Source organism: Scleropages formosus, chromosome 21 (genome assembly GCF_900964775.1).
Source record: "Scleropages formosus chromosome 21, fSclFor1.1, whole genome shotgun sequence".
NCBI lineage: Eukaryota > Metazoa > Chordata > Actinopteri > Osteoglossiformes > Osteoglossidae > Scleropages > Scleropages formosus.
Genome location: NC_041826.1, coordinates 7233039 through 7255231, shown reverse-complemented (window position 1 = coordinate 7255231; position 22193 = coordinate 7233039). Strand labels below are relative to the sequence as shown.

General features: G+C 36.1%; 3 protein-coding genes across 5 annotated transcripts in view; all 3 read left to right on the top strand.

Annotated features, from left to right (window-relative positions):
* Positions 1-22193, top strand: part of LOC108924242 (titin-like) — a 187098-nt gene that overhangs the window by 64058 nt on the left and 100847 nt on the right. Inside the window, exons 83-114 of the mRNA XM_029247485.1 lie at positions 221-280; positions 643-711; positions 1029-1097; positions 1269-1349; positions 1619-1702; positions 2011-2154; positions 2340-2441; positions 3339-3455; positions 4055-4283; positions 4648-4691; positions 5656-5959; positions 6074-6078; positions 6175-6504; positions 8962-9126; positions 9420-9641; positions 9885-10211; positions 10342-10668; positions 10802-11128; positions 11262-11588; positions 11722-12048; positions 12182-12508; positions 12642-12968; positions 13102-13428; positions 13559-13885; positions 14019-14345; positions 14479-14805; positions 14939-15265; positions 15396-15722; positions 15856-16182; positions 16316-16642; positions 16970-17173; positions 21032-21094. Of these exons, the coding sequence (XP_029103318.1) occupies positions 221-280; positions 643-711; positions 1029-1097; positions 1269-1349; positions 1619-1702; positions 2011-2154; positions 2340-2441; positions 3339-3455; positions 4055-4283; positions 4648-4691; positions 5656-5959; positions 6074-6078; positions 6175-6504; positions 8962-9126; positions 9420-9641; positions 9885-10211; positions 10342-10668; positions 10802-11128; positions 11262-11588; positions 11722-12048; positions 12182-12508; positions 12642-12968; positions 13102-13428; positions 13559-13885; positions 14019-14345; positions 14479-14805; positions 14939-15265; positions 15396-15722; positions 15856-16182; positions 16316-16642; positions 16970-17173; positions 21032-21094 (7197 nt within the window). The remainder of the gene's footprint in view (positions 1-220; positions 281-642; positions 712-1028; positions 1098-1268; positions 1350-1618; positions 1703-2010; positions 2155-2339; positions 2442-3338; positions 3456-4054; positions 4284-4647; positions 4692-5655; positions 5960-6073; positions 6079-6174; positions 6505-8961; positions 9127-9419; positions 9642-9884; positions 10212-10341; positions 10669-10801; positions 11129-11261; positions 11589-11721; positions 12049-12181; positions 12509-12641; positions 12969-13101; positions 13429-13558; positions 13886-14018; positions 14346-14478; positions 14806-14938; positions 15266-15395; positions 15723-15855; positions 16183-16315; positions 16643-16969; positions 17174-21031; positions 21095-22193) is intronic.
* LOC108924253 (uncharacterized) lies at positions 7053-20596 on the top strand. Its single transcript, XM_018735503.1, has 2 exons — positions 7053-7783; positions 20337-20596. The coding sequence occupies exons 1-2, from the start codon at positions 7087-7089 to the stop codon at positions 20438-20440; spliced, it is 801 nt and encodes a 266-aa protein (XP_018591019.1). The 5' UTR covers positions 7053-7086; the 3' UTR covers positions 20441-20596.
* On the top strand, positions 8878-14514 carry LOC108924255 (titin-like). Of its 3 annotated transcripts, XM_029247254.1 has the most exons (11): positions 8878-9285; positions 9420-9746; positions 9885-10211; positions 10342-10668; positions 10802-11128; positions 11262-11588; positions 11722-12048; positions 12182-12508; positions 13102-13428; positions 13559-13885; positions 14019-14514. In XM_029247254.1, the coding sequence occupies exons 1-11, from the start codon at positions 8994-8996 to the stop codon at positions 14429-14431; spliced, it is 3648 nt and encodes a 1215-aa protein (XP_029103087.1). In that variant the 5' UTR covers positions 8878-8993; the 3' UTR covers positions 14432-14514. The 3 variants fall into 3 exon arrangements, with proteins under 3 accessions (XP_029103087.1, XP_029103089.1, XP_029103088.1); XM_029247256.1 differs by lacking the exon at positions 11262-11588; XM_029247255.1 differs by lacking the exon at positions 12182-12508.

Genomic DNA, 22193 nt, shown 5'->3' with positions numbered 1-22193 from the left:
ATGATTTCTACTAAAATGCATAAACTGGTCGTATTAATGATTACCACAGTTTTTAAACAGTTTTTATAATGATATTTATGAGATCATTAATATTAAACCTTTTTGCTTAAATTTTTCATTTTTATTTTGCTTATGACCATTTAACCAACTTAAATTGGATTTTATTTTTGATGCGTTACAACTGTTTTTGTATTTATTCTAAATTATGCCTCTGTGCTAGAGTTTGAAAGCTGGACAATACAAGAAGAAAGAGTAATACAGGAAATATCTACCATACAAGGTATAATCAAAGTGTGTTGCCATCGCAGTTAACTTGTCTGACTTCATTCATTTATAAACTCATTGTCCGTCTTTGGCCAAAGGCATCATCCAAGTTTCATGCATTTATTTTCTTGACTTGATGAACTTCATTTGTCTTTTGATATTATGTTCTTCTGCAGTATCTGCAGTACGTTGTCAAAATATGTCTTTTTGTTTGTTGGTGTTGTGTATTGTTCTATGATTTACATTGCCCATTTTCCCTTTCTGTCCATTACAGATTTTGTAATGCAGGCCAACAGTCTAGTTTGTGTGTTTGTTTCTCAAATCAGTTGTGCAATTTTTTTTTATTTGAACACCACTTTATTTTTGTCTAATTTACAGCTAAGATGCCTGTTGATGAAACAGTTCCAAGGGCTGAAATTGGAATGAGAGACAAAGAGCCAGTAAAAGGTACTTATCCAAACAAATGGCTTTTAGCAGTAATTGGCACAAACTGCTTCCAATTTTCAGTGCTTTTGTTTTGTTGTAATCCCTTTGTAATCTGGAGTTTTATTGTTTGTGTTGACTGAATGCTTTGCTAAAAATATTCTTTAATTGTATTTAGTTAAAATGTATGATTTTTTACAGTTTTTCTGCTTTTTATTTTAGATATGCATTGTATGCCACTATGCTTCAAAAATACATATGCATGCTTATGTGTAGATACTTAAATAAGCCTACTTTGTTGTAGTTTTTTTTTGCTCTAAACTAAGTACATGTTGTTAAAGTTCCTGAGCCCTACATAAAACCTGACCTTGGTGCTCCAACTGTGACAGAGGCCCCAACACCCACTCAAGGTATTTCTGTGTATATGTCTTTCTCTTCTCCACTTTCCAGCATTTCCAGTATGAAGTGGCTTATTTAGACCCTTACAATTTTTCGTAACAATTTTTTGTTTTGTCACAGAAAGTAGTGCTTGTGTAGAATGCTTGTAGTTTAAAGTATTTCCTTATGTTTATATTTTGAAGTACCTGAGGCCAGGATTCCTGTTCAAGAAGACATCCCAGCAGTAGTTATTCCTGAGCAAAGATACCATCCAATGCCTAAAGGTATATTGTAATAATTTATTTCCATCTTATAATCATCCTTTTTATTCATTGAAGTTTTGGCTGTCTTCTGTGGATTTTATTTGGTTTTTTCACATTCTAAAATTTGTGTTCACCCGATTAAACATTAACCTAATTAAACATTAAACAGTGATACTGGCATTAACATTTTCTCTAGGGATGCTTATATCTGTTGTTTCATGGACATTCCTAAAACTAGAATTCTTGATGATTAAACAGTATATTTATGTATATATTTGCTTATGTAAAAGAATATGAAGAGGTCAAGAAGCCTGTTCCTGAGGCTGCTCCTATTCCTTCCAAGATAGACAAAGATCAGATTACATCTAAAAAAGGTATATAACTATTTTAGCACCACTTCTGCTTTAACCCCTACAAATATTTGTCTTTATCTTCTTCTTTGTGTGAATATATATTTTTCTGTGACCTTTATTTTCACCTGTTAATTAGAAATTTTTTCACTTCTTAAGAATGTCCTCTCGATTCTTTTACTATGTTGCAGTTAGACTACTTTATTTCCTTATCACTCAACAATGCTTGTTGATTTGAAGCAAATAAGTGTTGTGGCTGATATAATTTCAACTACTGGACAAAAGACTGCTATCTTACTTTGAGCTAATAAATATTAATTTATTGTCTGAAGATATACCTGAACCAGCCTTTGTAGCTCCTGAGCCAAAACTTCATGTAACACGTGAATCTGAAGCTGCAGCTGTAGCTGCAGCTAAAGTTGAACCTGAACCAAAGCCTCCACCTGCAAAGAAAGCCGAGGAACCTCCCTCTAGAGGTATTTTTTGTCTTTTGCATGTAGTTCCCGTTGAATATTTTTTGTGTCAATGTGTCCGGTCATTGATATCTGTTTTACTAAGCCAATATGGCTTCCAGTAAAGAATCCTACATTTTATTTATATGTTTTTGTGATTTTTTGTATCCTTTGTAAGTACTAAACAACAAAACTAATGTTCTTTAAAGTTCCTGATGAGGTTAAGAGACCAGAACCTGGGAAACCAGAGCAGCTAAAACCCAAACCAGAGCCAACAACTATTGTTTCAAAGGAGGCTGCTCCAGAGAAAGGTAGAAAATATACCTTCTGAAAACAAAGAAACTCAGTCTTTGATAATTTTTACAGTTTATTAATACTAACATTTTCCTGCAGAAATTAACCACTTATATATTCTTTGCCGACAACAATATTTTTAGATGTTCCTTTTCATCTTTGTCCTTTTCTGTTACAACACCTTCTCATGAAAATGCCTTAAGAAATTCCTTAATGTAACAATTTTCTCATTAGAAGTACTTACTATATACTGTACATGTCTTCAGTCTGGTTAATTAGCCTGTATACAAGATTTCTTGTACTTTAATTTCATGCTTCTTATGCTTTTCTTAAGTTTGGTCTTACTTTTGGCCCCTAAGCATCCAAACCCCTAAATAATACTACATATACAGTGCCATATTCCTACTGAACACTCCACATTTTAAAAATTACACGCTGCATGCTCACACAAATGACTTATTTTCTATAAACGCAACAAAATAGTCAAATTAAAAATATTTTGTATCTAAAACATTCAGCGTTTGCAGTTAAAACTTGACAAAAGGTAACCCCTAGTGGATCAGAGCCACTGTAGCCCATTGCCACAGTGAAAAGGGAGATTCTTACAGTGTAAGAAAGGCTAAATTCTTTTTGCTCTTTGACAGCAACTTTTGACAAATACATACGAAGCATAATGCTTTCACCTATCTTGTATATACTTATCACATTATTAAAAATTTACTTCTCTTCACAATAAAACTGCTATAGGTCTCCATCCAACTAAAACGCCATACTAATGACTATTATGCATTCGTGTTGTTCATGTCTTCTGTTACACTCTGTGAATTTGCTTGTCTTTCCACTGCCTGTTGATGTCTGTAAAGGCTCACTATTGCATTTTTAGCACAGTGCCCTTATTTAAATGTTCTTTAAAGTACCAGAAGCTCCCAAGAAACCAGAAGCAGCTGCAATAACACCAATAAGTATTCCTAAAAAAGAGGAAGAGCCCAAGGATGTACCTCCTCAAAAGAAAGAGGTCACTCCAGAAAAAGGTATTTGAAATGAGTCATTTTGAAAGCTTCAGCATTTACCAGTTCTTGCTCTACTACTGGTCTTGCACTTATCAACATTTTATATTCCTGTACAGTGTTTGTTGCTATTGAATCTTGTTGTTTCACTTGTCATAATTCTGTTGTGTAGTATTCACAATGGGTTACTGCTTTTAATGTTTAATGTATTTTGAAACGGGGGGTGTGGTGGCGCAGTGGCACAGTGGGTTGGACCGTGTCCTGCTCTCTGGTGGGTCTGGGGTTCAAGTCCCGCTTGGGGTGCCTTGCAGCGGACTGGTGTCCCATCTTGGGTGTGTCCCCTCCAGCCTTACGCCCTGTGTTGCCATATTAGGCTCCGGTTCCCCGTGACCCTGTATGGGACGAGCGGTTCAGATTGTGTGTGTGGGATGTGTATTTTGAAACTGTTCTGTCTTTTGAAGTGAGTTATTGCTATGTGTGCTTTTCTAATATTCTTTCGTCCATCAGTCATTTGTTTCTGCAATAAAACCAAAGGGCTCTTTGCACTCGACAGAGTGTCACTTATATAATGCCAATTCTTTAGCGACTGTTTTTCTCTTTGAACCTTCAAATCTTCTTAAAAGTCCCTGTTAAAGCAAAAACACCAGAGATACCAAAAGAAGAGGCAGCTAGAAAACCAGACTTAGAGACTTGTCCACCAAAGGGGATCATTCCACTGGAAGGTATGGATTCTGGTCCCCTATGGAAAAACAGTTATTTTATAGACTGTCAGTATCTAAATTTCTTCATGTGTGCCTTTTTTCTTCAGTTTTTCATAAAGATTTGCCTTGTATCTTCTCTCCTTCATTCATTGTAATATATTCTATATTTAGTCAAGGATTTATTTAACAAATATTTCTTAACCAGCATTGACAGGTGTTACGGGCATATTAATCCTGCACATACACATAAGTGATTCCAAAAGTCATGTCAGTGTTCACAAGTAGCATGGCATCATCATTATTTTATCATTTCAAATAGTTATTGGTTACTGAAAAAAAACTTACTTCTTAAAATCCAATTAATGATAAGTGTACAACAAAAGCTTCATGATGATGTGTTTTTTAAAATACTACTATGGCATTTTTTCAGAAACACCATACAGTGGTGCTTGAAAGTTTGTGAACCATTTAGAATTTTCTCTAGTTCTGCATAAATGTGACCTAAATGTGATCAGATTTCACACCTGTCCTAAAGAGAACCCTATTTTCAGTGTTCAGGGTAATTTTGGAATGGCCGAGTCAAAGTGACCTTAATTCCACAAAAATGTTTTCGGGGGGGGGGGGGGGGGGGGGATGCAATGGTGCAAAGGTCTTGGCCGTGACCCCGCTCAGGACAAGCAGCTTCAGTGTGTGTATGTGTGTGGGACCTGAAGTGAGGGGTTCATGTGAGGAAGTCAACCAAAATCCCTAGGTTAAAGCTGTTCTGTAAGGCAGAATGGGCTGGAATTCCTCCAAATAAATGTGTAGGACTGATGAACATTTACCAGAAATGTTTAGATGCAGTGGGGGGTGCGGTGGCGCAGTCTGTTGGACTGCAGTCCTGCTTTCCGGTGGCTCTAGGGTTCGAGTCCCGCTTGGGGTGCTTTTGACGGACTGGCGTCCCGTCCTGGGTGTGTCCCCTCCCCCTCTGGCCTTACGCCCTGTGTTGCCGGGTAGGCTCCGGTTCCCCTGCGACCCCGTATGGGACAAGCGGTTCTGAAAATGTGTGTGTGTGTGTGTGTTTAGATGCAGTTATTGCTCCACAAGGGTGTCACACCAGTTATTGAAAGCAAGGGTTCACATGCTTTGCCACACAAAGATAAGATTGTTTTCCTCAATAAATAAATGAACAAGTATAATGTTTTTGTCCCATTTGCTTAACTGGGTTCATTTTATATAGTTTTAGGAATTGTGTAAAAATCTTTTTCATGCATAAATAGATAAAATTTCAAATAAAATAGATAAAAGATAAAATAGATCAGTTCAAACTTTCAAGCACCTCTGTATATGTAGTGAATGCGTAATAATTGTCATTTTAAGTAATTTTACAGTGTTTAGAGAACAGGTATATATGAAAGGTACTAAGCATTTAATTCATGATAAGTTAAATTTTTTCGGAACCATGCACTGAACCTTTACAACTAACTTATGTCAAATATTCAGTTAAAGGAGTCTTCTTCTGATTTAAATCTGTATTTCTGAAGTGGCTGTTAAAGAGAAGGAAGCACCTGCTGAGAAAGTTCTTCCTGTGGTCCCTAAAAAGGAGCTGGAGGTGACTCTTACGAGAGGTAGGCCTGAGGCCATATCTGCTTTTCCAGCCTGGAACATACACCTCAGTGATATCTTCGGTTTTCATTACTTGTGTCTTTTGTTCATTGTTTTAATATTTCCAGTTATGTGTGTTTTGTGTCTAAAACTGCAGATTTTAAGCAGGCCATTTTTCCTTTTTGAGCTAAATGTGAGCTATTTTAATAGTCTTTCATTTCAAAAATACCTATTAAAGCCAGGGTAAGAAAGCAACCTAACCTAATCCAGCAACCTAACTTAAAACCTGTTAAGTTATTGAGGTATCATGCATGTTTGATTTCAGCTGATCTCTTTAAAAAACATAATGTACGCTAGTACATGTTCTTACACTAGTGTCTTGTGCTACAAACAAAAACTTGTGTTTTATATGTAATGTTTGTTTCGCTGGTACACGTGGTTCTTTTTATATCTTCAAGTAGTAGCAATTTCCAAGAAACCTGAACAAGTTCCATCTGCTGTGATTGAGAAATTGGAGGAGGTCTCTTATGGCATAGAAGTGACCTCCCAAACAGAAGAATTTCATCTTCAAGAAGAAGTTTATGAGAGTATGGAGGGATTCTCTAAGGAAAAAGAGAAACTCAGTTTTGAAGATGTTTCACATGTTTCAAGAGATGAGATTGCTTTGAAGAGAGAGGAAATCCCTAAACCCAAAGTATTCCTCCAAAAAACTGAAGAAGCACCAAAGGAAGTGCTGCCTTCAAAGAAAGGTGACACAATCAGTGCAGAGGCTGTTACACCTCAGCAAGGTATTACAGTTCAATTTTCTGAAGTTAGTAAAGAACTAGTTTATTCACTCCTTCAGTTTTATAGTAATATGTTATAGTATTGTAACTGTCCTAGTTCAGTTAGTTGTGCAGTATTCTTTAAATACTAATCTATTCTTCAAAATGAATTCTCATGAAAGAAGCTTTTATAACATTTAAAAAATTCATCATATAATACATTTATATGATCATATTGTGCATATTTGTAGTCATTAAGCATTTTTTTGTTTTTGCACACATTCCACATTTATATTGCCTACTTCTGTCTATCTGCATTTTATAAATATCACAGTAGGGGTAGAAGTGTCTGATCCAGAAAACAAAACTAATAATTTTAATTTGTCTTTCTCAGTAAAAAAGTAAATGCAACAGAACACTTCTGAAGCAGAATTCTTCTTAATTCTGGCATTAATGTTTGTCTCCTGTCTGTTGTGTCTCCTGTCAACTCCTTTAGCTCTTTTTAATTGTTTCAGTTGTATCAGGGGACCGTGTTTGCTGAATATTTTCTCTTCACATATAGTACATGGAATTCCATGAACATTCTTTATTTTTTGCTTCTTGAAAATGTACAGCTTTCTAAATTTGTATTGTGTTTTGGTGGCAGTTCTGAAGAAGGCTAAACAAGTTACTTCCACTGTGCCTCAAAAGTCAAAGGAAGTGTCATTTGTCATGATGGAGGCTTCTCCCAGGGGTGCCATTTCTCTTCTGAAAGATGTATACAAAAGTACAGATTTGCCATGTGAAGAAAATGAGGTAACCCATAAAGAACTCTCCTTAAAGGGTGCTGATAAGAGGGAAATATCCTTACAAAAATATGACACGTCATATGAAGAAGATAAGTTCTCTGTTGCGGGAGCTTCTCTTAAAACAGCAGTACATAGTTTTCGGACAACGGTAAAGGAGAAAAATGGAGTTTCTAAAAGTCAATTGGATTTTAGTCCCGAAGAAACTATAGTCTCTGCTGATGAAGACATCTTTAGAAAGATTCAGCTTAAACAAGAAATTGTACAAGTAAAAGAGGATCCAACTATAAAAGAAAGAATTCCTCACCTGAAAATTGAAGTTCCCCTTGAAGATAAGGAATTAACTGTAAAGGAATATAAAGTTACTCCACATGAAGTTCAGATTGCTTTAAATAAGGAACACAGATTGAAAATTGAAAGCACCTTTCAAGAAACTCGCATAATTCCCAAGGATCAAGAAAAAACTGAAGAAAAGCAAGATAGACAGTTTCAAGGATTGGAAGTTACGCATTTGAAAGGTATAATAAATGTTTTTCACGTGCCAGACCTCTTTTGCCTCTGAAGAGTATTAGATATGTGTGGTGTTTCTGTCTGTATTTTCTGTGCTGTTGAGTCATATTTATGTTACACTGTGTAATGTCTGTTTCTTAACATCATTTGTTATAAAGTTGTGTTTATGTCTCGTTCTGGCATTTCTTATTTCAAATTTCAAAAAAGTGGTTATCGCTCAAATCTTTCCCCTAAATCCTACTTCTTGACTTTATATCCTATGTATATATTTTTAAGCAATGGATTTTCCGAAGTCTAAACAAATTCCACAGCCTAAGTTTCGAAAGAGTCATGAGGGCTCATCTGTCAAAGAGAATACTACTCCTGGAGTTGCAATTTCTGTTCAGGAAGATGTTTATGAGAGCACAGAGCTGTTTTGTAAAGACAAAGAGCTCAAAAGTACAAATGATTTTTCAGTTTCAAAGGAGAGGTATTTGAAAAGTGATGCTGCTCAAACCATGGCACCTCTTAAGAAAACTGATAAAATAGTTAGAAAACCATCATTGCTTTCTAAGAAGGAGGAACTAGTCAGCCCCAAGCCCAGTGTTCCACTTCTGCAAGGTATTACAATAGTATTTTCTGAACTGAAAAATGTTAGCTGCCATTAAAGTGCAGTGTTTTTTTTTCCCCTAAATTAAACTATTTGACCTTTTAGCCTCTGAAATACTATTTGTATTTTTAAGCAATGGAACTTACAAACAATGTAACAGAAGCTCCAACACCGGATATTCAAAAGATACAGGAAGTCTCATTTCTGAAAGAGGTGACTTCTCCCATAGAACCCACTTCTCTTTGTAAAGGTGTGTATGAGAGCACTGACTTGCCTCATAAAGACCAAGAGCTCGAAAAGAGAGAACATTTTACCGATTCAAAAGAAATGTATTTTAAGAGTGATGATTTTCCTCAAAGTATGGTACTCCTTCAAACCATCAATGGAAAAGTTAGAAAAAAGGTCCTGCCTTCTATGAAGAAGGAACTAATCAGTTCAAAGCCTGATGCTACACCTATACAATGTATTAGGAGAGATTATTCTGAACTGATTCATGGCTTCCATTACAAAGTGGTGTTTCTATTGATTGCTGGTTTCCTTTTTCCATGAACACAACTTTTTACTGTGCTGCTTGTGAAATATTTCTGTATTTTTAAGCATTGGACGTTCCAAAGGACAAACAAGCTGCAATGTCTGAGATTCGAAAGATGCAGGAGGTCTCATTTGTCAAAGAAGAGGCTTCTTTTGAAGATGCCATTTCTTTCCAAAAAGAGATGTATGAGAGCACAGAGTTGAATTATAAAGACCAAGAGCTAAAAAGCAGTGAGGATATTACTGTTTCCAAGGAAAAGTCCAGGAAGAGTGATGTCATTCCTCAAACTACAGCACCCCTCCAAAAAACAAATGAAATAGTTGGAAAAAATTTGTTGCTATGTTATAAGGAAGAATTAGCTAGTCGAAAAGTCGATGTGTTACCTCAAGGTATTCCCACTGAATTTTTTGAAAGGATTAATTTTACCCTTTATTACTGCCTTGTGTTTCTTGCCTTTGCTCATTTATTTTTCACAAAATATTACCTTTTAACTTGTTTCCGTTTGAACTTTTCTGTATTTAAGCAATGGATGATTCACAGAAGGTCCAGCAAGCTCCATTTTTTGAATATCAAAAAATGCACAAAGCCCTATTTCTCAAAGACGAACCTTCACCTGAAGTAGGAATTGCTGTCAAAAAAGAGGTCTATGAGACCACAAAATTCTCTTGTGAGGAAAAAGAGCTGAAAAGTACAGCCTCTGTTGCTGATTCAGGAGAGAGGTATTTGAAGAGTGATAAAGCTCGAAGTATGGCATCATTCGAAAAATCCAGTGAAGTAGATAGAAAAACACTTTTGCTTTCTAAAAAGAAAGAATTAATTAGTCCAACGGCTGACGTTGCATCTCTGCAAGGTATTACAATAGAATTTTCTAAATTGATTTACAGTATGTTAGTCTTGATTGCATGGTAGCCACTCTGTTGTTTGCTGATTTATTTTTCTAAGTACTACAGTTGACTTTGTTGCCTCTGAATTTTTTTGTATTTTTAAGCAATGAAAGTTTCAAAGAAATTTAAGCAAACTCCAGTGTCTGAGACTGAAGAAAGGCGGGAGGTCTCCTTTGATAAAGAGCAGGCTTCTCCCGTAGCAACAGTTCCACTCAAAACAGATGTTTGTGAGAGCACAGAATTGTCTTATAAAGAGAAAGAGGTGAAAAGTAGGGATGATTACACAGATTTACGAGAGAGTTCTTTGAAGATTGAAGACATCCCTGAAAGCATGGCAACCCCCGAAATGGCCGATAAAGTAGTCCGAAAAATGTTGCCTTCTGAGGATGAGGAAGTAGTCAGTTTGAAAGCTGGCACTGCACCTTTTCAAGGTATTAATATAGAATTTTCTCAGTTGATTAATGTTTGGCTTGATTGCATCGTAGCGATTCTGTTTGCTGATTTATTTTTCTAAGTACTACAGTTGACTTTGTTGCCTCTGAATTTTTTTGTATTTTTAAGCAATGAAAGTTTCAAAGAAGCCTAAGCAAGCTCCAGTGTCTGAGATTCAAGAAAGGCAGGCAGTCTCCTTTGACAAAGAGCAGGCTTCTCCCGTAGCAACAGTTCCTCTTGCAAAAGATATTCTTGACAGCACAGAATTGTCTTATAAAGAGAAAGAGATGAAAAGTAGGGATGATTACACAGATTTACGAGAGAGTTCTTTGAAGATTGAAGACATCCCTGAAAGCATGGCAACCCCCGAAATGGCCGATAAAGTAGTTCGAAAGAAGTTGCCTTCTGAGGATGAGGAAGTAGTCAGTTTGAAAGCTGGCATTACACCTTTTCAAGGTATTACAGTAGAATTTTTTCAATTGATTAATGTTTGGCTTGATTGCATCGTAGCGATTCTGTTGTTTGCTGATTTATTTTTCTAAGTACTACAGTTGACTTTGTTGCCTCTGAATTTTTTTGTATTTTTAAGCAATGAAAGTTTCAAAGAAGCCTAAGCAAGCTCCAGTGTCTGAGATTCAAGAAAGGCAGGCAGTCTCCTTTGACAAAGAGCAGGCTTCTCCCGTAGCAACAGTTCCTCTTGCAAAAGATATTCTTGACAGCACAGAATTGTCTTATAAAGAGAAAGAGATGAAAAGTAGGGATGATTACACAGATTTACGAGAGAGTTCTTTGAAGATTGAAGACATCCCTGAAAGCATGGCAACCCCCGAAATGGCCGATAAAGTAGTTCGAAAGAAGTTGCCTTCTGAGGATGAGGAAGTAGTCAGTTTGAAAGCTGGCATTACACCTTTTCAAGGTATTACAGTAGAATTTTTTCAATTGATTAATGTTTGGCTTGATTGCATCGTAGCGATTCTGTTGTTTGCTGATTTATTTTTCTAAGTACTACAGTTGACTTTGTTGCCTCTGAATTTTTTTGTATTTTTAAGCAATGAAAGTTTCAAAGAAATTTAAGCAAACTCCAGTGTCTGAGACTGAAGAAAGGCGGGAGGTCTCCTTTGATAAAGAGCAGGCTTCTCCCGTAGCAACAGTTCCACTCAAAACAGATGTTTGTGAGAGCACAGAATTGTCTTATAAAGAGAAAGAGGTGAAAAGTAGGGATGATTACACAGATTTACGAGAGAGTTCTTTGAAGATTGAAGACATCCCTGAAAGCATGGCAACCCCCGACATGGCCGATAAAGTAGTCCGAAAAATGTTGCCTTCTGAGGATGAGGAAGTAGTCAGTTTGAAAGCTGGCACTGCACCTTTTCAAGGTATTAATATAGAATTTTCTCAGTTGATTAATGTTTGGCTTGATTGCATCGTAGCGATTCTGTTGTTTGCTGATTTATTTTTCTAAGTACTACAGTTGACTTTGTTGCCTCTGAATTTTTTTGTATTTTTAAGCAATGAAAGTTTCAAAGAAGCCTAAGCAAGCTCCAGTGTCTGAGATTCAAGAAAGGCAGGCAGTCTCCTTTGACAAAGAGCAGGCTTCTCCCGTAGCAACAGTTCCTCTTGCAAAAGATATTCTTGACAGCACAGAATTGTCTTATAAAGAGAAAGAGATGAAAAGTAGGGATGATTACACAGATTTACGAGAGAGTTCTTTGAAGATTGAAGACATCCCTGAAAGCATGGCAACCCCCGAAATGGCCGATAAAGTAGTTCGAAAGAAGTTGCCTTCTGAGGATGAGGAAGTAGTCAGTTTGAAAGCTGGCATTACACCTTTTCAAGGTATTAATATAGAATTTTTTCAATTGATTAATGTTTGGCTTGATTGCATCGTAGCGATTCTGTTGTTTGCTGATTTATTTTTCTAAGTACTACAGTTGACTTTGTTGCCTCTGAATTTTTTTGTATTTTTAAGCAATGAAAGTTTCAAAGAAGCCTAAGCAAGCTCCAGTGTCTGAGATTCAAGAAAGGCAGGCAGTCTCCTTTGACAAAGTGCAGGCTTCTCCCGTAGCAACAGTTCCTCTTGCAAAAGATATTCTTGACAGCACAGAATTGTCTTATAAAGAGAAAGAGGTGAAAAGTAGGGATGATTACACAGATTTACGAGAGAGTTCTTTGAAGATTGAAGACATCCCTGAAAGCATGGCAACCCCCGAAATGGCCGATAAAGTAGTCCGAAAAATGTTGCCTTCTGAGGATGAGGAAGTAGTCAGTTTGAAAGCTGGCACTGCACCTTTTCAAGGTATTAATATAGAATTTTCTCAGTTGATTAATGTTTGGCTTGATTGCATCGTAGCGATTCTGTTGTTTGCTGATTTATTTTTCTAAGTACTACAGTTGACTTTGTTGCCTCTGAATTTTTTTGTATTTTTAAGCAACGAAAGTTTCAAAGAAGCCTAAGCAAGCTCCAGTGTCTGAGATTCAAGAAAGGCAGGCAGTCTCCTTTGACAAAGAGCAGGCTTCTCCCGTAGCAACAGTTCCTCTTGCAAAAGATATTCTTGACAGCACAGAATTGTCTTATAAAGAGAAAGAGATGAAAAGTAGGGATGATTACACAGATTTACGAGAGAGTTCTTTGAAGATTGAAGACATCCCTGAAAGCATGGCACCCTACCAAAAAATTGATAAAGTAGTTCGAAAGAAGTTGCCTTCTGAGGATGAGGAAGTAGTCAGTTTGAAAGCTGGCACTGCACCTTTTCAAGGTATTAATATAGAATTTTCTCAGTTGATTAATGTTTGGCTTGATTGCATCGTAGCGATTCTGTTGTTTGCTGATTTATTTTTCTAAGTACTACAGTTGACTTTGTTGCCTCTGAATTTTTTTGTATTTTTAAGCAATGAAAGTTTCAAAGAAATTTAAGCAAACTCCAGTGTCTGAGACTGAAGAAAGGCGGGAGGTCTCCTTTGATAAAGAGCAGGCTTCTCCCGTAGCAACAGTTCCACTCAAAACAGATGTTTGTGAGAGCACAGAATTGTCTTATAAAGAGAAAGAGGTGAAAAGTAGGGATGATTACACAGATTTACGAGAGAGTTCTTTGAAGATTGAAGACATCCCTGAAAGCATGGCAACCCCCGACATGGCCGATAAAGTAGTCCGAAAAATGTTGCCTTCTGAGGATGAGGAAGTAGTCAGTTTGAAAGCTGGCACTGCACCTTTTCAAGGTATTAATATAGAATTTTCTCAGTTGATTAATGTTTGGCTTGATTGCATCGTAGCGATTCTGTTTGCTGATTTATTTTTCTAAGTACTACAGTTGACTTTGTTGCCTCTGAATTTTTTTGTATTTTTAAGCAATGAAAGTTTCAAAGAAGCCTAAGCAAGCTCCAGTGTCTGAGATTCAAGAAAGGCAGGCAGTCTCCTTTGACAAAGAGCAGGCTTCTCCCGTAGCAACAGTTCCTCTTGCAAAAGATATTCTTGACAGCACAGAATTGTCTTATAAAGAGAAAGAGATGAAAAGTAGGGATGATTACACAGATTTACGAGAGAGTTCTTTGAAGATTGAAGACATCCCTGAAAGCATGGCAACCCCCGAAATGGCCGATAAAGTAGTTCGAAAGAAGTTGCCTTCTGAGGATGAGGAAGTAGTCAGTTTGAAAGCTGGCATTACACCTTTTCAAGGTATTACAGTAGAATTTTTTCAATTGATTAATGTTTGGCTTGATTGCATCGTAGCGATTCTGTTGTTTGCTGATTTATTTTTCTAAGTACTACAGTTGACTTTGTTGCCTCTGAATTTTTTTGTATTTTTAAGCAATGAAAGTTTCAAAGAAGCCTAAGCAAGCTCCAGTGTCTGAGATTCAAGAAAGGCAGGCAGTCTCCTTTGACAAAGTGCAGGCTTCTCCCGTAGCAACAGTTCCTCTTGCAAAAGATATTCTTGACAGCACAGAATTGTCTTATAAAGAGAAAGAGGTGAAAAGTAGGGATGATTACACAGATTTACGAGAGAGTTCTTTGAAGATTGAAGACATCCCTGAAAGCATGGCAACCCCCGAAATGGCCGATAAAGTAGTCCGAAAAATGTTGCCTTCTGAGGATGAGGAAGTAGTCAGTTTGAAAGCTGGCACTGCACCTTTTCAAGGTATTAATATAGAATTTTCTCAGTTGATTAATGTTTGGCTTGATTGCATCGTAGCGATTCTGTTGTTTGCTGATTTATTTTTCTAAGTACTACAGTTGACTTTGTTGCCTCTGAATTTTTTTGTATTTTTAAGCAATGAAAGTTTCAAAGAAATTTAAGCAAACTCCAGTGTCTGAGACTGAAGAAAGGCGGGCAGTCTCCTTTGATAAAGAGCAGGCTTCTCCCGTAGCAACAGTTCCACTCAAAACAGATGTTTGTGAGAGCACAGAATTGTCTTATAAAGAGAAAGAGGTGAAAAGTAGGGATGATTACACAGATTTACGAGAGAGTTCTTTGAAGATTGAAGACATCCCTGAAAGCATGGCAACCCCTGAAATGGCCGATAAAGTAGTCCGAAAAATGTTGCCTTCTGAGGATGAGGAAGTAGTCAGTTTGAAAGCTGGCACTGCACCTTTTCAAGGTATTAATATAGAATTTTCTCAGTTGATTAATGTTTGGCTTGATTGCATCGTAGCGATTCTGTTGTTTGCTGATTTATTTTTCTAAGTACTACAGTTGACTTTGTTGCCTCTGAATTTTTTTGTATTTTTAAGCAATGAAAGTTTCAAAGAAATTTAAGCAAACTCCAGTGTCTGAGACTGAAGAAAGGCGGGAGGTCTCCTTTGATAAAGAGCAGGCTTCTCCCGTAGCAACAGTTCCTCTTGCAAAAGATATTCTTGACAGCACAGAATTGTCTTATAAAGAGAAAGAGGTGAAAAGTAGGGATGATTACACAGATTTACGAGAGAGTTCTTTGAAGATTGAAGACATCCCTGAAAGCATGGCAACCCCCGACATGGCCGATAAAGTAGTCCGAAAAATGTTGCCTTCTGAGGATGAGGAAGTAGTCAGTTTGAAAGCTGGCACTGCACCTTTTCAAGGTATTAATATAGAATTTTCTCAGTTGATTAATGTTTGGCTTGATTGCATCGTAGCGATTCTGTTTGCTGATTTATTTTTCTAAGTACTACAGTTGACTTTGTTGCCTCTGAATTTTTTTGTATTTTTAAGCAATGAAAGTTTCAAAGAAGCCTAAGCAAGCTCCAGTGTCTGAGATTCAAGAAAGGCAGGCAGTCTCCTTTGACAAAGAGCAGGCTTCTCCCGTAGCAACAGTTCCTCTTGCAAAAGATATTCTTGACAGCACAGAATTGTCTTATAAAGAGAAAGAGATGAAAAGTAGGGATGATTACACAGATTTACGAGAGAGTTCTTTGAAGATTGAAGACATCCCTGAAAGCATGGCAACCCCCGAAATGGCCGATAAAGTAGTTCGAAAGAAGTTGCCTTCTGAGGATGAGGAAGTAGTCAGTTTGAAAGCTGGCATTACACCTTTTCAAGGTATTACAGTAGAATTTTTTCAATTGATTAATGTTTGGCTTGATTGCATCGTAGCGATTCTGTTGTTTGCTGATTTATTTTTCTAAGTACTACAGTTGACTTTGTTGCCTCTGAATTTTTTTGTATTTTTAAGCAATGAAAGTTTCAAAGAAGCCTAAGCAAGCTCCAGTGTCTGAGATTCAAGAAAGGCAGGCAGTCTCCTTTGACAAAGTGCAGGCTTCTCCCGTAGCAACAGTTCCTCTTGCAAAAGATATTCTTGACAGCACAGAATTGTCTTATAAAGAGAAAGAGGTGAAAAGTAGGGATGATTACACAGATTTACGAGAGAGTTCTTTGAAGATTGAAGACATCCCTGAAAGCATGGCAACCCCCGAAATGGCCGATAAAGTAGTCCGAAAAATGTTGCCTTCTGAGGATGAGGAAGTAGTCAGTTTGAAAGCTGGCACTGCACCTTTTCAAGGTATTAATATAGAATTTTCTCAGTTGATTAATGTTTGGCTTGATTGCATCATAGCGATTCTGTTGTTTGCTGATTTATTTTTCTAAGTACTACAGTTGACTTTGTTGCCTCTGAATTTTTTTGTATTTTTAAGCAATGAAAGTTTCAAAGAAATTTAAGCAAACTCCAGTGTCTGAGACTGAAGAAAGGCGGGAGGTCTCCTTTGATAAAGAGCAGGCTTCTCCCGTAGCAACAGTTCCTCTTGCAAAAGATATTCTTGACAGCACAGAATTGTCTTATAAAGAGAAAGAGGTGAAAAGTAGGGATGATTACACAGATTTACGAGAGAGTTCTTTGAAGATTGAAGACATCCCTGAAAGCTTGGCACCCTACCAAGAAATTGATAAAGTAGTCCGAAAAATGTTGCCTTCTGAGGATGAGGAAGTAGTCAGTTTGAAAGCTGGCATTGCACGTTTTCAAGGTATTACGGTAGAATTTTCTCAATTGATTCGTGTTTGGCTTGATTACATTTTCTCAAGAGAGGTCTTTGAAGAATGATGAGATTTTTCAAATTGCAGCAACGTGTCAAGAAATTGATAAAATACATAGAAATAGGCTTTTGCATTTTAAAGAGGAAGAAAGAGTTCCTCAAAACACTGATGTTTTACCTCTGCATGGTAGTACAATATATCTGAACAGATCTATTTCACCCTCTCTTATAGTATGGTGTTTTTGTTGTTTGCTCATTTGTTTTTTACAGAAGTGCTACTTAGTGACTGTGTCCTTTGAAATATTGTTTTTTTTTAAGCAGTGGACATTCCAAAGAAAGCTGAACGAGCTTCACTGTTTGACGTTCAAACAATGCAGGAGGTCTCATTGGTGAAAAAGGAGACTTTTGGAGAGGCCATTTCTTTCCAACAGGATGTGTATGAGTGCACAGAGTTGTCTTCTAAAGGCAAAAAGCAAAGAAGTGGAGAGGAATTTGCTGCTTCGAGGGAGAGGACTTTGGAGAGTAACAATATTATTCAAAGTACTGCATACCTTAAAATACCTAAGGAGTTAGTTGGAAAAAAGTTGTTGCCTTCTAAAATAGAGGAACGAGTCAGTCCAAAAGTGACTGTTGATGTTGCACATGTACAAGGTATTAAAATAGAATTTTCTGAACTGGTTTGTGTTAGGCTCTATTATAATGTAGTGTTTCTGGTTTTACTGTGTTTTTTTTCTAAATTCTTTTATTTTTTTTTAAATCTTTTTGTCTGTAATTTTTTGATTTTTTTTCTTTAAAGCAATACATGTTCCAAACAAGGCAAAACATGCTCTAGTGTCTGAGACTCAAAAGAAGGATGAAATTTCATTTGTTGAAGATGAACCTTCTGTTGGAGATGCCATTTCCTTCCAAAACGATGTAGTTGACAGGACAGACCTGAATGATGAAGACATATTGTTAAAAAATATACAGCCCTTTTCTGTCTCTGTAGGGCATATTTCCTTCATGAGTGAGGAAATCCATCCACATAAAGCACCCCTGGAAAAAACTGACAAAATAGCTACAAAGAAACTGCTGCATTCTATGAATCAAGAAATAGTCAGTTCAAAAGCCAAAGTTTGCCTCCTCAAAGGTATTATGTTATAATTTTGTGGTTAAATTGTTAAGCCAAGCATTTATTACATAGTTATTTTTCTTCTGTATTTTTTCCAAAATACTTTCAAATGGGCCCCTTTTTGTATCTCAAACATATGATATACTTTGAAGTTGCAGAAGTTCCTGAGAAGACTGAAGAAGCTTCACCTTCTAATATTCAAAAGAGAGAGAGTATCCCTTCTGTCATGGAGGAGGCTGATTTCTGGAAACCAGAGAGTTCTGCTGAAATAGGCGTTAATAGAGATATTCATTGTAACAGTGAGACTTTACTAAAGGGGCATGAAAATATTGATTTTGAAAAAATTCCATTTGAGGTATCTGAAATTCCATCTCAAGACATATTTCGTATAGAAGACAACGCTCTTTGGTGTGGTGTTGACAGTACTGTAGGAAACACAGGTAACATGGATGAAGCCATTCAAGAAGCTATAGACAGTAGGGAAGTCCAAATGACATTTAGTCCAACTCCAGAAGTTACATCTTTTAAAGGTATTATACATTTCTCTTTGGAATTGCAAAAATTCTTTCAAAACTAATCATCTTTTGTTACTACATATTTTCTGTTGTGTGTTGTGTGTTATATGTGCTAAAGGCTTTTATCCAAATGTATCCAGTTTTTGAACAAAAAAAACTTAATTTCATTTGTTTTAAAAATGCATTCTGTTCTGCCTAAAATTAATCTTATTTTCTGGCAAGATTCTTTTGACCTTTTAATCTTATCTGTTGCATATTTTGAAGTGATTGATTTACCCAAGAAGGACAGAAAGGCTTTATCTTCTGAGACTCAAAAGTTGGAAGTGACATCTGTGAGGGAAGAGGCTTCTCATGCAGATCCCCTGTCTCTTTTAGAAGAGGGCCCTGAGCATGCATATGAAGGCAAAGAGTTCCTCAAGGCAGAGTGTTCTTATCTTTCGCGAGAAAAGATGTCTAAATATATTCTTCAGAGCAAAGGATCCGAAGGTGGCTTTACAGAAATTTTACCAAAAAATGTGGAAATAGCTGTAAAGCAAGAAATTCCATATCTAGAATTTGAAACTCCTTCTCAGAAAGAAGAAGTTCCATCTGAAGCTGAAACTGCTGCAGAAACAAAATTTAAATGTAAAATACAAGAACCTGTTGTAGGGGATTATGAAATACCAGTGAAGAAAAGTTTACTTTCTGATCAGAAGGAAATTACAGATAATCAGGAAATACTTTTCATGTCAGAAGCTGCACCACTTGGAGGTACTGCATGTTATGATCTCCATTCCCCACTATTTTCATTTTCTTTTTTAAGACACATGCCACACAATATATATTTCTGCATCATGTTGTTCATTAATAATATTGTTTAAATAATAATTTCTAATTGTGTACTTTGAAATCTCAGTGTTATATCTCTTGTATTTTTAAGAGGTGAAAGTTTCCAAGAAACTTAAAGAAGCTTTATCTTCCGACTTTAAAAAGAGTCAGGAAATGCCTTCTCTCATGGGGGAGGCTTTTCCTACTGAAGCAGTTTCTGGTGAAACAGAAATGTATGTGAGTACGGACCTACCATGCGAGGACAAAGGACTATCTAGGAAAGATGTTTTCTCCATCCCAAGAGAGGAGATGATTCTGAAAAATGTTCCTTTGAGGACAGTATTTTCACAAAAGCATGATAAAACTTTCCAAGAAGATGAGATATCTGTTATGGAGATAATTGTGAACAGGGCTTTACCTCCAAAACAGAATGAAAACGACATCTCTAAAACAGAAGGAATAGCTATGAAAGTTGAAGAATCTTCAGCCAGGAAACTATATAGTTCCTTTAATGTTGAAGAAAAAGAAAGTTATCCTTGTGAAAAAGGTGTTTATTCAAAAACATCTGAATCTCACTTGGGATTTCAGTTTCCTTCTGAAGTAGAAGAAATGTATCATAAGAAAAACAAAAGTATTCCATCTGATGCTACTGTGGCTGTAAATACAAAAAACAAAATGGAAGAAGGACCAAAACAAAAACTCACTCAACAGAAAATATCATGTTCTGAAAAACTAGGGACTACGGAAAATCTGCAGGGAGTTTGTCCACTCTCTGAAAATAGAGATGCAGCAGTTAAGGGAAAAGACTATTCTTCTGAAGTAAAGGAGCCCAAGGATGATGGTTTTTTTAAGGATCTTTTTTCTTCCGACTTTACTCCTAGGGAATCGGAAATATTTCCGCTTAAAACTGAAATTTCTCTGAAAGAAGAAGATACATTTGCAGTGAAAAAAATATGTTTAGAACCTGAAATTTCCCTGTCAAAAATATTTTCAGAGCGAAAAACTTTAGAAGGTATTCTCAAAAATTCTGTGTTGTATCTGTGTACTCATTGTTTTAACCCTTACAGTGCTTTTTGTGCGTGATTTTGTTTTCATGGTTCATTTATAAGTACTGGACATATCATCTTACATAATATATGAATCTTCAACCATTCCTCATCTCGAAGTCATTGAATGCTTGCTGTTCATTAAACCTTCTTTGTGTTGTATGTCATGTTCTTTATTACTAAATGTAAAAAATTCTTCCTAAAAGGTCCTGGGGAACCCAAGAAGACTATTCTTGAGAGGGCTACTGTGTCAGTTAAAGAAACTGCTCCACAGAAAGGTACCAGAAGAAACACAAAGATGTTCTTTTAAAATATAAATCTCATGCTTTTTTCGGTGTACCTCTTTTTGCAAGTATTATTGTATGCACCAAGGACTTTGTGTTCACCTAGTTAAACATGCCTTTCTTTTGTAAGTTAAAAGCATTAAAGAAGGACCATAAAGCCAAAGCCTCTTAATTCCAAATAGTCATTTTTTTCAAAAGTATTTCATGGTAATTTCAGAAAGTCTGCTCTGTTACATAGAATGTTGTTAAAATGTAAACTATTTAAAAAGATTAGTCTTTTAGGTTTTTTTAAAAAAATCTTTTTACATTTAAATTATGTTAAACAAAGATGTGGTTTATTTAGAAAAAAATACCAGCTTTTTTACTAGTAATTTTACTAGAATAAGAAGGAACTATTTGACATCTTTCACATCAGGACTGCTATGGACAAGAAGGTGTTTACCATCCAGTGTGTTATAATCTTTTATTGTTTGTTATTTAAAATGTAAAGGGGAAATAACATTTGTTCAGCTAATAGTTTGAAAATATACTTCTTAAATTCTTGTGATGGGTCTTGTTTGCTTTCTTTATCTTTTTCATGTTGTCAAATTCTAAATGTCAAATTGTATTCTCAAAAGGGACTAAACCAGAAAAGAAGACTGTAACCCCTACTCCATTCGCAGAAGTGTTTCCTCCAGAAGGTACGGAAAGTTGGTGAAGAAATAATTTCCTGAAAATTTCCTAAAATCTTCTTAATCCTGGGTTTTTATGTATTGTACTGCAGCATGTGTTGCAGCTGTATGTCAAATACATTTTTGTATTTGTTTGTGTAAGTTCTTTGTGATACTTGTGTTTATTCTCTTATTCTTTGGGAATGTCTTCTGTTGATTCATCACCACGACATGTTCTGTGTTCTTCCTCAAATACATTTTTTGTCTTAAAGTTCTTAAGAAGACTGAACAAGCCATACAAAGTGTGACTCAAAAGAGTGAAGATCTCTCTCCTCCAGAGAAGATTCCCTCAGTAGAAGACATTTGTATACAAGAAAAAATGCTGGATAAAGATAAAGAGACAACATTTAGTAAAGACCTTTCACCTGTTTCAGGAGAAATGCTTTTGAGCAAAGACAGGCCAGAGATGAAAATACAAAAGGATGTAATTTTCCACGATGAAGTCCTTCATGCGGTTCCTATTACAACAGAAACTCTGCCCAGAAAAGTGCAAACTGCTGAAAAAACTTATGAGGACTTTACTGCACATAAAGATAAAAAAGAAGAAATTCCAAGTATGGCCAAAACAGAAATGAAGGAACGAAGTGTACAGAAAATGGAAGAAATGTTTGAAAAGACAGATGAAAATATACCAAGCAAAATATTAATTTCAAAGCAAAAAAGACTTAGTGAATTAACCGAAAACTCATCTGTGAAAGGTATTTTTTAATTTTCTAAGCTCTTGAATATCATCATCCATTCAACAAATTCATCTTAGATTCATGAGATCACAAATCTTTTTTAATCTAAAAAGTCCATCTTTCAGTCTCTTTTACAATTTGTTTACTAATGCTGGAGTAATAAATTGTAATTAAATAGCACTCAAACATAACGTATGTTCCAAACTGTATGGCATGGACTTTACTAATACATCAAATCTCTTCAAACTAAACGTGTATGTTTGTTATAACAATTGTCATGACTTTATGTAGCGTATGAATCTGCCATAGTTCTTAGCAGTAAATATTTTCTGATATTCTTGTCTGAAGTATATATAACTTGAAATCCTCTAAATCATTGCAGAATTAGA

Bases quoted from the DNA above. Each gene is read 5' to 3' on its own strand.
- LOC108924253 (XM_018735503.1), top strand. From the start codon at position 7,087: ATGTACAGCTTTCTAAATTTGTATTGTGTTTTGGTGGCAGTTCTGAAG. The intron at 7,784-20,336 runs GTATAATAAATG...TCTTCCTAAAAG, and splicing joins GGAAGTTACGCATTTGAAAG to GTCCTGGGGAACCCAAGAAG.
- LOC108924255 (XM_029247254.1), top strand. From the start codon at position 8,994: ATGTCTGAGATTCGAAAGATGCAGGAGGTCTCATTTGTCAAAGAAGAG. The intron at 10,669-10,801 runs GTATTACAGTAG...TGTATTTTTAAG, and splicing joins TGGCATTACACCTTTTCAAG to CAATGAAAGTTTCAAAGAAG. The intron at 11,589-11,721 runs GTATTAATATAG...TGTATTTTTAAG, and splicing joins TGGCACTGCACCTTTTCAAG to CAATGAAAGTTTCAAAGAAG.